The sequence below is a fragment of the Salmo trutta genome, chromosome 12, assembly GCF_901001165.1.
Source record: "Salmo trutta chromosome 12, fSalTru1.1, whole genome shotgun sequence".
NCBI classification, from domain to species: Eukaryota; Metazoa; Chordata; class Actinopteri; order Salmoniformes; family Salmonidae; genus Salmo; species Salmo trutta.
Genome location: NC_042968.1, coordinates 10,424,222 through 10,438,029, shown reverse-complemented (window position 1 = coordinate 10,438,029; position 13,808 = coordinate 10,424,222). Strand labels below are relative to the sequence as shown.

Sequence of the window (13,808 nt, the reverse complement as noted above, 5' to 3'; positions counted from 1 at the left end):
CTATTCTGAAAACATTAAGGACAAGCACCACTCAGGATGGTATAAAATATCAAACATGAGTTAAATATTAGATCAACAACAGATTGAATGCAAGTTGATGTTTTTTTTAGTGCTGATGCTCACCCAGGAGAATGACGATACAAGCGAGTATGGCAATGAGAGCTCCGGTGCTGAGGCCTGCAGGCAGGATGTAAGGCTCCACATTGCAGGACAGGATGGTGTCCTTACTGTCACAGCTGCACACTCGGATGGTCAGCGTGTTGGTGCTGCTCATGGGAGGGATGCCGTTGTCGTTGATCTCAATGGGAAGGAAGTAGACATCCTGGGTCATCCGGCTGAAGCCCCTCCGGGTCACATATATGCTGGCTGTGCTGTCTGTGGTGAACAAGAGGGGAGCAGAAGTAGAATAAGTACAGAGAATAGAGGGTCCTTTAAAATGTCTCCTCTTGGGGGGGGGGATACAGTGGCTAGACACAACATGTCTAGCACTTTAAAGACGCAAAATATTTTTTCTTGTGAAACAGGCACCCCCCCATAGTCAATACTTTGTAGAGCCACCTTTTGTAGCAATTACAGCTGCAAGTCTCTTGGGGTATGTCTCTATAAGCTTGGCACATCTAGCCACTGGGATTTTTGCCCATTCTTCAAGGCAAAACTGCTTCAGCTCCTTCAAGTTGGATGGGTTACGCTGGTGTACAGCAATCTTTAAGTCATACCACAGATTCTCAATTGGATTGAGGTCTGGGCTTTGACTAGGCCATTCCAAGACACACAGGTGGACTTTATTTAACTAATTATGTGACTTCTGAAGGTAATTGGTTGCACCAGATCTTATTTAGGGGCTTCATAGCAAAGGGGGTGAATACATATGCACGCACCACTTTTCATTTCTTTTGAATTTAGAATTTTTTGAAACAAGTAATTTTTTAAATTTCACTTCACCAATTTGGACTATTTTGTCTATGTCTGTTACATGAAATCCAAATAAAAATCGATTTAAATCACAGGTTGTAATGCAACAAAATAGGAAAAACACCAAAGGGGATGAATACTTTTGCAAAGCACTGTATTCCAGGTACAGACTGTACAGACTGCTTAACACGATCATAGTTATAACCGAAGAGTTTTACTTAGCCAACGAGTTCATAAGGCAGACGTATAGCCGCGGGGAGGAAAAGCAATGAGCTGTGAATATCCAGATATTACATTATTGTAATATTGTGAACATTTATTAGCTTTTGGAAGTGCAATCAAAGCTCCAGTGAAGGTAGCTGTATTGGTTTTACTTGGGGCTGGGTGAGGGTGGAAGGATGCCAAGTGCACTCTCCTGACACCGTGCAAGGTCGCACTCAGAACGGAGATGGAGTGAGTTAATTTAGGTGCTTGTGGCTTAGTCATTTCCCTCCCTCTCTCACAGCGGTGTCCTCAGCCCGCTATAGCTTTTTTCATAAAAGGTTTCTCATGACAAAAGCTATTGTGCATACAGAATGGAAGGGTGAATGGGCTCTATGAATCCGCCGCTATTCCTTATAGGTCGGCCTCATAGGTTATCATTGCCTTGGTAGAGTATCTCTTAAGGGTTGAAGTAGAAAGCCATGAGAACTTAAATATCCTATATGAACAAGGTAGTATGGCTGAAAGAAGCGCTTCATAAGAAGCCGCTTCCAATGAATATTTTCTTCTTAAAATTATACTTATTAAGTGTTCTTACATCTGCAGTTATAAAAGAGTGCAAGAAAAAATGAAATAGCCCCTGCTGTCTCAGACAGACACGACAAAACTCTGAAAATCCAGAGAAAATACATTGATAAATGTAGATTGGAAAGCTGTCCATTTGAAAGGAGGCTTTGCCTCCAGATAAACCCAACAAATCAGAGTGTCTGTAATCTTTTCTGCTCATATTGTGGGCTTTTTGAAAAGACTGTTGAAAAGCACTCATTTTAACTCTCCCCTGGATTTTGTGTTAAATGCTTTACAACAAAGCTTTCTTAAGTGTCCAACGAGCTTTCTCTACCCTTAACCTTGTTCTGAACACCTCCAAAACAAAGCTCATGTGGTTTGGTAAGAAGAATGCCCCTCTTCCCACAGGTGTTATTACTACCTCTGAGGGTTTAGTGCTTGAGGTAGTCACCTCATACAAGTACTTGGGAGTATGGCTAGACGGTACACTGTCCTTCTCTCAGCACATATCAAAGCTGCAGGCTAAAGCTAAATCTAGACTTAGTTTCCTCAATCGTAATCGCTCCTCTTTCACCCCAGATGCCAAACCAACCCTGATTCAGATGACCATCCTACCCATGCTAGATTACGGAGACATAATTTATAGAGAGGCAGGCAAGGGTGCTCTCGAGCGGCTAGATGTTCTTTACCATTCGGCCATCAGATTTGCCACCAATGCTCCTTATAGGACACATCACTGCACTCTATACTCCTCTGTAAACTGGTCATCTCTGTATACCCGTCGCAAGACCCACTGGTTGATGCTTATTTATAAAACCCTCTTAGGCCTCCCTCCCCCTATCTGAGATATCTACTGCAGCCCTCATCCTCCACATACAACACCCTTTCTGTGAGTCATTCTGTTAAAGGTCCCCAAAGCACACACATCCCTGGGTTGCTCCTCTTTTCAGTTCGCTGCAGCTAGCGACTGGAACGAGCTGCTACAAACACTCAAACTGGACAGTTTTATCTCAATCTCTTCATTCAAAGGCACTCTTACTGACAGTTGTGGTGGCTTTGCGTGATGTATTGTTGTCTCTACCTTCTTGCCCTTTGTGCTGTTGTCTGTGCCCAATAATGTTTATACCATGTTTTGTGCTGCTACCATGTTGTGTTGCTACGATGTTGTTGTCATGTTGTTTTGCTACCATGCTCTGTTGTCATGTGTTGCTGCCTTGCTATGTTGTTGTCTTAGGTCTCTCTTTATGTAGTGTTGTGTTGTCTCTCTTGTTGTGATGTGTGTTTTGTCCTATATTTATATTGTATTTATTCTTAGTCCCAGGCCCCCGTCCCCGCAGGAGACCTTTTGCCTTTTGGTAGACCATCATTGTAAATAAGAATTTGTTCTTAACTGACTTGCCTAGTTAAATTAAGGTAAAAAAATATATATTGAAAAAATGAAAGCAGATAAAACGGGTAGAGAGCCAGCCCTCGCCATGCTGGCTGCTGTATAGTCACTGCAGCACTGCTTGGAACAGTTTGATATGACTTTATCTGGGATAAAAATAAAAAAAATATCCCATTAAACTGCAATTAACACATTCATTCCCTCTCATTCATTCTCCTCCATCACAGAAGCAGATATGCTTGGAAGTGGCTTGTGATTACGGCACGGTCGGGAAGAGTATTAAAGCAATGGCTGACGATGAAAAAAAGAGCTTAAGTTTATAGAAGAAAATATTGATGGATGCATGTCATTAAGAGAAGTGTCATGTAATTGTGTGTTCAAAGATGGCAATGCTGACTGAACTACTCACAGCAGCTGTTGAATGTCTCCATCATAGTTATTACAATAGCTTTGTCACATGGTCCTGAGCAATCTCTATGGATATAAGCAAGTCTAATCAAGCATTTTTATGGAGTCAACACTCTGTGATTAACTTTTGCTTCTCATTATCTTAAATCCGAGAGTTTATCAACAAGGTTGATGAATGCTATTCCCATGATGAGTAATTCTCCTCTGATGAGAGATGGCATCCTCTGGGGATAAATACCACTGTGCCACATCTGTTGAAATGGAATGTAACAGGTACTCTCTCTGACCAGCTCGCCTAACCAGCCGCTCCATCACAGTGACTGGCAGACTGGAAGGGGCTTTGAGCTTAAGGACAGCTGGGATGAGTCACCAGCCAGGCAGGCCCCCAAACACGGCAGGCAGAAGGAAAGGTGTTCTCTCTCTCTCTCTCTCTCTCGCTCACCTCTCCACCCCTGGCTGATCAGACAGAGTGTGATGTAGGGATAGCTAATGGAATTCCTTGCTCCGCAAACTGATCCAACAGGCTCAGTCTCCTACATGCAGCAGTTCACCGATGTAGAGGCTAGGACGCCAGAGAGACACCAGTAGGTGATTAATAAGGGAGGAGCTCTATGGGATCTAGCTTCAAATCCAACTTCAGTCTACAAAGATCTGCTGAATCACTTCCGATGCATACACAGTGCAAAGGCCATCAGGATGTAGAGAAACCTGAATCGATGTAAAGAAGGAAAAAGACCCAGTGGTGTGTTCTATTTCACTGACTGGAGTACTGGAGTGCCTACTAGCCACTATAAAGGACAGTAAAAGTGTCCAAACAGAAGTCGCTCTTCTCATTGATGGAAATAGAATGTTTGAGCCCACCCACCTCTGTTGTCTTTCAGGGAGAAGTTGTGGTTGTTGACAGCCTCTGGGGCGATGCTGAAGTGGAAGTACTGTCGGTGGGCCATCTCATCCTTGTCCACCGCACTGACTGTCTCTATGAGCTGAGTTGAACAACACACAGAGGAGTTAGTATAGACAGAGTTCACCAAACCACTGAACATATTCAATATAATCCCTATAATATAAATATATTTTTGCACATGGTGGTTACTAGTATGCATAAAGATCTGTCTTTTCTAAATGTGACTTGGGAAAAAGTACAATGTACATTGTGAATGATTAGACTTACTTTGCCAGGGGAGGCATTTTCACACACTAGGATTTCGTTCTGGGTGGCAAACTCGGGGGCGTTGTCATTCACATCTTTGACTTTGATGTTGACACGTACTTTCGTATCTTGGTGATGTCCCCCTGTGCGGAATGACAAAAAATGAATCACAAACAAGTTAGTGACTCAGTGCGCATACATGGGATTTGCCTGGCTAGAAAACAAAACCAGCTCCCTCTGAAATTCACTGCAAACACAATGAGAAGACAGCACAGTATGAACATATTTATTGTATAAGAAATGATGTAGGTTGTTGAATGCTGGGAAATGATGCTGTCAGACAAGTGTCATGCATCATATAACAGAACTGCTTGATCTCTAAAGTTCCCGACACATTTTTGATGCATCAAATTATCCCTGATAGGAGAGAGAGAAATATTTGAGACAGATATACTTCAAAACCAGACATAATCATGTGGAGTAGAATCACACAGACAGAGAACAGCAACTTAAAGATGTTTATTTCTGATTTGGGGGGGGGTGGATGTTTTGCAGTAGTCTCTAGCTACTCATTTCACTTTTGGAAAGGCACTTTGTGGTAATCTTCTCTTAAAAACATCTTGAGGGGTGGCGACTCTAGGACCACATAAGAGCCGGGTGGGAACACAACAGTTCCTGGATTGGGAGGCATGACGTCTCTGGTATTTCCAGCTACTCTCTAATTTGAAAGCCGAGGTGGATGGTGGAGGGTGGCGTACCAATCTCAGTGGCGCTGACAGAGATGTTGTGCCAGGGTAGTGTCTCCCGGTCCAGCGGTCTGGTGGTCTTGATGATGCCATCCTCCGGGCCGACACTGAAGAATTGCTCCACGTCCGTGTAGCGTGGAATCATGTACCTACAGTGAACAGTAATGATAAGTAAACACGTATTCAATCAGGGCCTGGTTCCTTAGATAAAACAAATGCCTAATTATTCTTGTGCTGTAGGAATGCATGTTTGCATTATTTGGATGAATGTATTCAATGGAACAATGTTTATAGTTACAACAAAGAAACGGCATGTTCAATTAAATATTTGCTCCCGCAGAGCAGGAAATAATATAGACTATTTCTTTTGTTTACTGATTGAGTACGGCCCTGCACTATTTTATGTTGACGAGATGAGGCCTTTGAAACTGAAATCATCTACGTATCAACATAAAATTTGCAATTTAAAACAGAAAGGATACATTATAACACTAGACTGGGACTGGGTTGGGTTGACAGCGGCGCTAAAAACAAACACAAATGAGTAACAGAGAGTGACAGAGAGTGTTCCAAGTAGCCTACCTGACAGGGTTGTTAGCCACGTCTGTATCTTTAGCGTGTACACGGCCCACCGCTGTCCCATCAGGGGCATTCTCCTCCACCTCGAAGCTGTAGCTAGTTTCCATGAAAGCAGGCGGCTCGTCTGCGTCCTCCACCATAACCTTAACCGTGGCTGTGTCTTTGTAGGGTCCCCAGGCGATGAAGCGGGGGTCCACGTGTGTATTGGATGCCTCTACTCTCAGGGTGTATGCCCTCTTAGTCTCAAAGTCCACAGGCTGGAAAGAGGGAGCAGAGTGGATTTAGTAATAATACATTCAAACTATATCATCATTAATATCATGGGACAAAAATGAGAAGGTTGTCTCAATGTAATTCTTTCTATAATACAATTACTGCATCATAAAAATGATTTACTGTAGCTGTACACTGCTATCTAGAACCTTGGAGGGTTCTTCCGTTGTCCCCATAGGAGAACCCTTCAAAGAACCCTTTTTGGTTGCAGGTAGAACCATTTTGGTTACAGGTAGAACCCTTTTAGGTTCTATGTAGAACCCTTTCTTCTGCAAAAGGGTTCTGCCTAGAACCAAAAATGGTTCTCCTACCGGGAAGAACCTATTTAGATGCCTTTTTTCTAAGAGGGTCAAATCAAATGTCAGTATGGAGTTGAGATGCTAGCTAGAGGGTGCTGTTGCAAAATAAGACAGTGGTGGTGGTCAACGTCAGCATGAGACAACACCAAGACATTCTTTGCTCAGTCCTTGAACCTAAGATGACCCTTGTTTCAGTTTAATGCCTTATCTAAGTCATAGCCTCAATCCCCACCAGTTCATTTAATTGCAAGAAAATGGAAAGACACTCCCAAATCAATTATGCACAAATATAGTTAATGGCCATTTAGTGTGAACAACCCTCATCCCTCTACACCCTGCCTCCTACTGCTTTCACACATCTGCCTGTTTTCTTATTACCCTGTCTCACTCGCACAAATTACCAAGTGAGACTTTAAAGTACCGACCGGAGTTGAGGGAGCGCCATACCAGGATGCACACACACAAACAAACACACACACTTTATCTCTCTCTCTGCCTGTGTGGTGATTGATGTGAAGTTGTTTTCCTATCTCAGTTTTCTTTTTCCTTCAGTATTTTTTTGCATGTCTTTAATGAAGCTGTCAGTGGTAGGAACAGCCATGACCCAGTTCTCACTGACATTGTCTCCTGAAGCTGTGGTCCCCTTGCTCTCTGTCTCACCCTTCCCCCCCTCCCTTTATCTCTCTCTCTCTCACCTCTCTTTCTCCCCCCTCTCCATTTCTTTCTGTCTCCCCCCCTGTCTCCCTATCTCTCTCTCTGTTCTTTTATTTTGGCACTTAATAATTTGCTGCTGAAACTAATCAGCGGTAGATAATATTCACAATAATGCCAGACTTCCTCTTAGCATTCAGCCTGCGCCTGGTAGCCCGTAGTTGAAACAGAATACTTGATTAAAACTCTGGCAATTCCGTCAGTAATTTCAACTTTAATTTTCAACATGCTTTGAAGAGCAAAAGGTGATGATTTCCCAAGAGGTGTATTGTGGCGGCATTATGTTATTGAGAAGAGCAGGGCTGCATCAAACTGATTGTTGTCGGCACGCTGTATTGTCCCCCCCTCCCCCACCTCCACACACACCACACCCAGCCTAATCAGCAGACAGAATGGTCTCATTTGGGGACCTGGGTCCTGGAATTTGAGATAGCCAAACACTGTTTGAGAATTACACCCCCCACCACCCTCTCTACTCAGCATCAAACCATTATTTCCCCTGATTCAATTCTTCCACTTTCCCCAGATACAATTTCTATTATCCGGCGTTCATAAGACTTATTATTCTTGCACCTCTCTGTTATGGAAATGAGGGGGGATATGCACTGAGCAGCGAAGTCTGATCCCACTTGGGTTCATGTGGCCATAGAGGAAGTTGTTTACATGCCCGTTTCCCGCATTTCAGTGGCCGCTGTCGTGGCTTACCTGATATAATCCCCAGCCATGATTAATAGAACAGCGCCCTTTTTCAGCACTGGTACTCACACTCCACAGAACTGCCAAAATTACCCAGCTTGCGTAAACCCTTGAGAATGCAAAGGCCTTCCTCTCTGAGTTGTGTTATTTTTGGAGAGGAGTAGAGAGGACCGTGAGTGAGATTGCTGCTGATCTCTGAGTGTGAGGGAGCCTGTGCTGTGAAAGACAGTTGAGGGATTTTAAATAATAAAGCGCCACCAGGTGGCAATGCTCCGTCTAGGCTGCTGCTGCTGCTGCGTAGGGACTAAGGAGGGAAGCTGCGCCTCTCTCTCTCTCTCTCTCCCCTCTGGAGGCCCGGCTAAGCCTAACCATGGCAGGCAGGCAGCTCCAGGCGCAGTGGTGCCAGTGAGTACCTAGAGGCAGCCCAGGCATGGTGCAGTGCAAGGCTGACCTCTCCAGGTCGGTAAATGTCGGCATAATCCCAGCCCTGGAGCACAGCAGAGCTGCAGCTCCACGCTAGCAGCCGACCCACAGTCAGACTGCCTAGATGAGATTCCTCTCCCAGAGAACCAGCCATGAAAGTCAATGCTCGTAATAAGAAACTGAAGCGGTGTCATTGCAATCACAGAGTGGAACGGTGAAAAATCACTCCTCTCTCTCGCCACTGCTCAGTGTGTGCTTCAGTCTCAGACTTTCTTTCTCCCTCTCTTTCTCTCTCTACCAAACATAAATTGCACATAGCCAGCTTTACACGTTCAAACACGCACAGACACACACCGGTGTGTCAAGTAATGTCAAGTACTGATGCTAGCATTTTAGTCCTCAGAATGTTAGTGAAAGGGCAGTAGCAAAAAAAGGCGATTCAATGCAGACGACCCTATGCACTGTCTCCCACATTCCCTTCATTCCTCCACAATGTTTATGGAATAGTAAATCGCCCTCACTCCCTTTTCACCTTTCTCAGTTTGATAACACCCTCACGGGTGTCAGTGTCGGTGGTAATCTCAAACACAGTCATCCCATCGCCCTCGATGAAACGATATGACACAAGTCCATTCTCGCCCAGATCTGGATCTTTAGCCTTCAGACGGCCCACCTCCTCACCCGAAACCTTGTCCTCTGAAACGGACATGGAGTATACACCTGTGGGCAGAAACAATAGAAACTGTTACAACTAAGAAAATATCATTCACACTTGTAGTCGATGCCTGATGCCTGGTTTGACTCCGAGGTACAGAAGAGCATTCACCCAACTTTTCACTACGTTCATGTAATCTCGTTTTAAATAAGCCCCTGCCTATCCCTGTCACTGTGGGAGCAGCTGTATATACAGTTGAAGTCGGAAGTTTACATATGCCTTAGCCAAAGGCATTTATGCTCAGTTCCCGTCATTTATTCCTAGTAAAGATTCCCTGTCTTAGGTCAGTTAGGATCACCACTTTATTTTAAGAATGTGAAATGTCAGAATAATAGAAGAGAGAATGATTTATTTCAGCTTTTATTTCTTTCATCACATTCCCAGTGGGTCAGAAGTTGATATACACTCAATTAGTATTTGGTAGCATTGCCTTAAAATTGTTTAACTTGGGTCAAACGTATCAGGTAGCCTTCTACAAGCATCCCACAATAAGTTGGGTGAATTTTGGCCCATTCCTCCTGACAAAGCTGGTGTAACTGAGTCAGGTTTGTAGGCCTCCTTGTTCGCACACGCTTTTTCAGTTCTGCCCACAAATTTTCTATAGAATTGAGGTCAGGGCTTTGTGATGGCCACTCCAATACCTTGACTTTGTTGTCCATAAGCCATTTTACCACAACTTTGGAAGTATGCTTGGTGTCATTGTCCATTTGGAAGACCCACTTGCAACCAAACTTTAACTTCCTAACTGATGTCTTGAGATGTTGCTTCTATATATCCTCATAATCTTCTTACCTCATGATGCCATCTATTTTGTGAAGTGCACCAGTCCCTCCTGCAGCAAAGCACCCCCACAACATGATGCTGCCACCCTCGTGCTTCACGGTTGGGATGGTGTTCTTCGACTTGCAAGCCTCCCCCTTTTTCCTCCAAACATAACGATGGTCATTAGGCCAAACAGTTCTATTTTTGTTTCATCAGACCAGAGGATATTTCTCAAAAAAGTACGATCTTTGTCCCCATGTGCAGTTGCAATCTGACTAGTCTGGCTTTTTTATGGTGGTTTTGGAGCAGTGGCTTCTTCCTTGCTGAGCGGCCTTTCAGGTTATGTCGATATAGAACTCGTTTTACTGTGGATATAGATACTTTTGTACCTGTTTCCTCCAGCATCTTCACAAGGTCCTTTGCTGTTGTTCTGGGATTGATTTGCACTTTTTGCACCAAAGTACGTTCATCTCTAGGAGACAGAACATGTCTCCTTCCTTTGCAGTATGACGGCTGCGTGGTCCCATGGTGTTTATACTTGTGTACTATTGTTTGTACAGATGAACGTGGTACCTTCAGGCGTTTGGAAATTGCTCCCAAGGATGAACCAGACTTGTGGAGGTCTACACATTTTTTTCTGAGGTCTTGGCTGATTTCTTTTTATTTTCCCATGATGTCAAGCAAAGAGGCACTGAGTTTGAAGGTGGGCTTTGAAATACATCCACAGGTACACCTCCAATTGACTCAAATTATGTCAATTAGCCTATCAGAAGCTTCTAAAGCCATGACATCATTTTCTGGAGTTTTCCAAGCTGTTTGAAGGCACAGTCAACTTAGTGTATGTAAACTTCTGACCCACTAGAATTGTTACACAGTGAATTATAAGTGAAATAATCTGTCTGTAAACAATTGTTGGAAAAATGACTTGTGTCATGCACAAAGTAGATGTCCTAACCGACTTGCCAAAACTATAGTTTGTTAACAAGAAATGTGTGGAGTGGTTGAAAAATGAGTTTTAATGACTCCAACCTAAGTGTATGTAAACTTCCGACTTCAACTGTAGCTAGGTACTAGTAAAGAGGCTCCTAGTCTTCACCCAGTAGCTCAGATTGTCACTGGTCGATTCCCTTCTCTTTGCATGCCTTTAATTCTGACTCTTCCTGTATTAGGCTATAGGGTTGTGTAATGTATGTTAGAAGAAATTGAAGTTGTAAAAGCCAATTATTGTTATTATATACCTTATTCTTGTAATATTTTATAATTACAGTTCAATTTTGATGACAATACCCCCGAGAGTAATGTTGTATATACTGTTGCGGTTATGATAGCATGATGTAACTTGCACTTTGTTTTCAGGTTTGATTGAGACAATGTATTCCCCTAAACGTATTCTTTCAATAAAGTTTTTTAAATTAATATTATATCACTTGTGTATGTCTTTCCTCATAAAATGTAAGACTAAATGCCATTTGTAATATATTTTGGTGCATCTACAGTGAGCTCCAAAAGTATTGAGACAGGGAAAATGTTTTGTTCATAACACTTATTATGATTGACATTTGTTTGGTAAAAGCAGTAGGATAAATACATGTAGGTAGAGCCCATTCTCACTTTTTTTCTCCTTTTCTTTTAAGAGCTTTGTCACAGTGGACTAGTCAAAATACAAAGTGCTAGGAGTACAGAGTCAAAACAACAAAAACATTTTCACTGTCCCAATACTTTTGGAGCTCACTGTATGTGTTTAAAATACTATCCAGATAAGAAAGTGTCTGGTAAAGAACATTCCATAGAATTCTAGAAAAATACCACTGTTTACTAAAAAGGCTGTAACTCATTCACTGTAAAAGGTATTACTATTCCGATTTCAGATGATCAATCCTTACAAAATAAAGAACACTAAATATGCTCTAAGATTTGACTGATTGCCAGTTGATTGATGTGGTGTTATCACATGTCATATCAGTTGAAAGGGCTGTTTCTCAGCTTTCAAAATGTGTATCATGTTTTCATATATGGTTTGACACCAGCAAAGTATGTTCATTAATGTACACAGAGGTTATGGTCTCAGTAAACTCAGGAATTCCTAAACTCTCCTACCGATGATGCAACAATACCAATATGGCGATTTAGTTAGCTGGTGTTCTAAAACCTAGTGTTTCCATTCGCTTTTAATGCTGTAAAACACATTTATGGTATTTTACTGTGCATTCTACAGCGTTTTACTGTTATAATGAATAAATGGCGTGGTCCATCTTTGAAAGACATTGTGTCTTTACCTGTTCTGCATTTACACATAATTAAAGAGACAGAGAGAGCGAGAGAGCGAGAGAGATATAAATGGAACACAAGAGATACCTGTGGAGATTCAGCTGGCCAGCACCTGAGGGCCACAGCCCATGAGCAGACAGTGTTTTGTGCTTGTATTTGCATGTGTGTGAGTGTGTGTGTCTACAGGGGTGCATACACCTGCCCATACACCTGCCCATGGCCGAGGCAGAGCAGTAGGGCCATATGCCCTCTCCGCCCTGTCTGCTCCTCCTATTGAAGTGTTCAGAGCCAAACGCTTCAGCTGCATTTAAAAATAACTCTGACATGGGAAGGAGCCTTTTAAAAAAGGCCTAATCATATAAAGGGCTGCTACTTCAATCAGACTACATAAAAAAAAATATGGGATCTTTTCATGAGAAAGTTACTGAATCCACCCAGTCTAAAACTGGCTCTGACCATGAGAGCTGGAAATAAATATTAACATAATATCAGAGGCTGAAAAATGTGACAATACTGATGTGTATGTCATCTCAAAAAAGTATGTCATTACTTATTGAACAATGTTCCAGTTTTCATCATCTGGGAAAGAGTTGACATTATTGCACGTGGTTGAGTCAGCCCACTGACTCAGTTTTCGAAGTTTCTCACCCCACCCAGGACTAGTTTACCCCAAATATGTAGCTAATTTTCCATCCAAGAGCCACTGTTAACAGGGATACATCCGAGCCTCAGTGCTGATAGCAGGGGATAGATTGGGAGCTCTCTGGGACAAATCTTCAGGCTCTGCTCTCAAGAAGTAGGGGGAAATTGATGTGGACCATTTCTACTATATGAGACGTAAATCTGTTTAGCTCGCGGTTTAGAGCTACAAGAATTCCCCTCCATTCCCCCTCTCTGTCGAACAGAAATACTGACATTAACGCTGTTAATATTTCACAACTCTTTATCGCGCTTAAGATACTTGCTGTCATCACAGCTCCTATGAGCGCAATGAAACGGTTTAATAATTAAGTTTTAATACTCCCCCTTTAACATCTATACCCTGTACAAACCGTGTGTTGCATGGCCTCCGGGGCCATCAGCCATCCATATTTTGAAGTGTTGAGGCTTGAGGAGCTCGGAGAGCGCTAGACTGGCTAAAAGCAGACCTGTCCCCAGTGGATGATGCTGCTCTTACCTCAGCAGAGAGGGACAGTGACGATGGGAAGAAAGACCATCTCAGGGTCTAAGTTAGCTTTAGAAAACAGAAAAATAAAAAAAAACAGAAAAAGTGAAAGACAGGACTCTTCACTTACTCTGAGGGAACTTCGGTGGGTTGTCGTTGACGTCCGTCAAGGTGATTTTAACTTCTGTTGTCCCTGACAATCCTCCCATGTGTCCCCCCATGTCCTTTGCTTGTATGACGACGTCATATTCCTGCCGAGCTTCCCTGTCCATGTTGGGCAGAGCAGTCCGGATTATCCCTGGGGACAGGAGAGGAGGAAAATGGCCTGTGACCTTTCAGCAGCCTACTACTATGCAAGGCCTACTGGGAGGAGCAGGGCATGATTGGTCATCACTGACACGTGAGATCACATTGTGACAAGTGCCATCGCCATCTCATTCATCAGGCTCCTTTTCTAATATTGGGGTAATTAGTGTGATATGCGAAAGGGAAAAACAAGTGGCTTGTTTCAATAGAAACTGCCGAACACTGCTCAGAACAGCAGGG

At 43.0% G+C, this 13,808-nt stretch overlaps 1 protein-coding gene across 1 annotated transcript in view; it reads right to left on the bottom strand.

Moving 5' to 3' along the window:
• The window catches only part of LOC115202912 (cadherin-11-like), a 74,568-nt gene that overhangs the window by 1,970 nt on the left and 58,790 nt on the right, over window positions 1–13,808 (bottom strand). The window contains exons 5-11 of the mRNA XM_029767079.1: window positions 13,393–13,560; window positions 8,885–9,072; window positions 5,954–6,207; window positions 5,384–5,520; window positions 4,647–4,768; window positions 4,341–4,458; window positions 124–375 (exon numbers count right to left, since the gene is read on the bottom strand). Coding sequence (XP_029622939.1) covers window positions 124–375; window positions 4,341–4,458; window positions 4,647–4,768; window positions 5,384–5,520; window positions 5,954–6,207; window positions 8,885–9,072; window positions 13,393–13,560 — 1,239 coding nt within the window. The remainder of the gene's footprint in view (window positions 1–123; window positions 376–4,340; window positions 4,459–4,646; window positions 4,769–5,383; window positions 5,521–5,953; window positions 6,208–8,884; window positions 9,073–13,392; window positions 13,561–13,808) is intronic.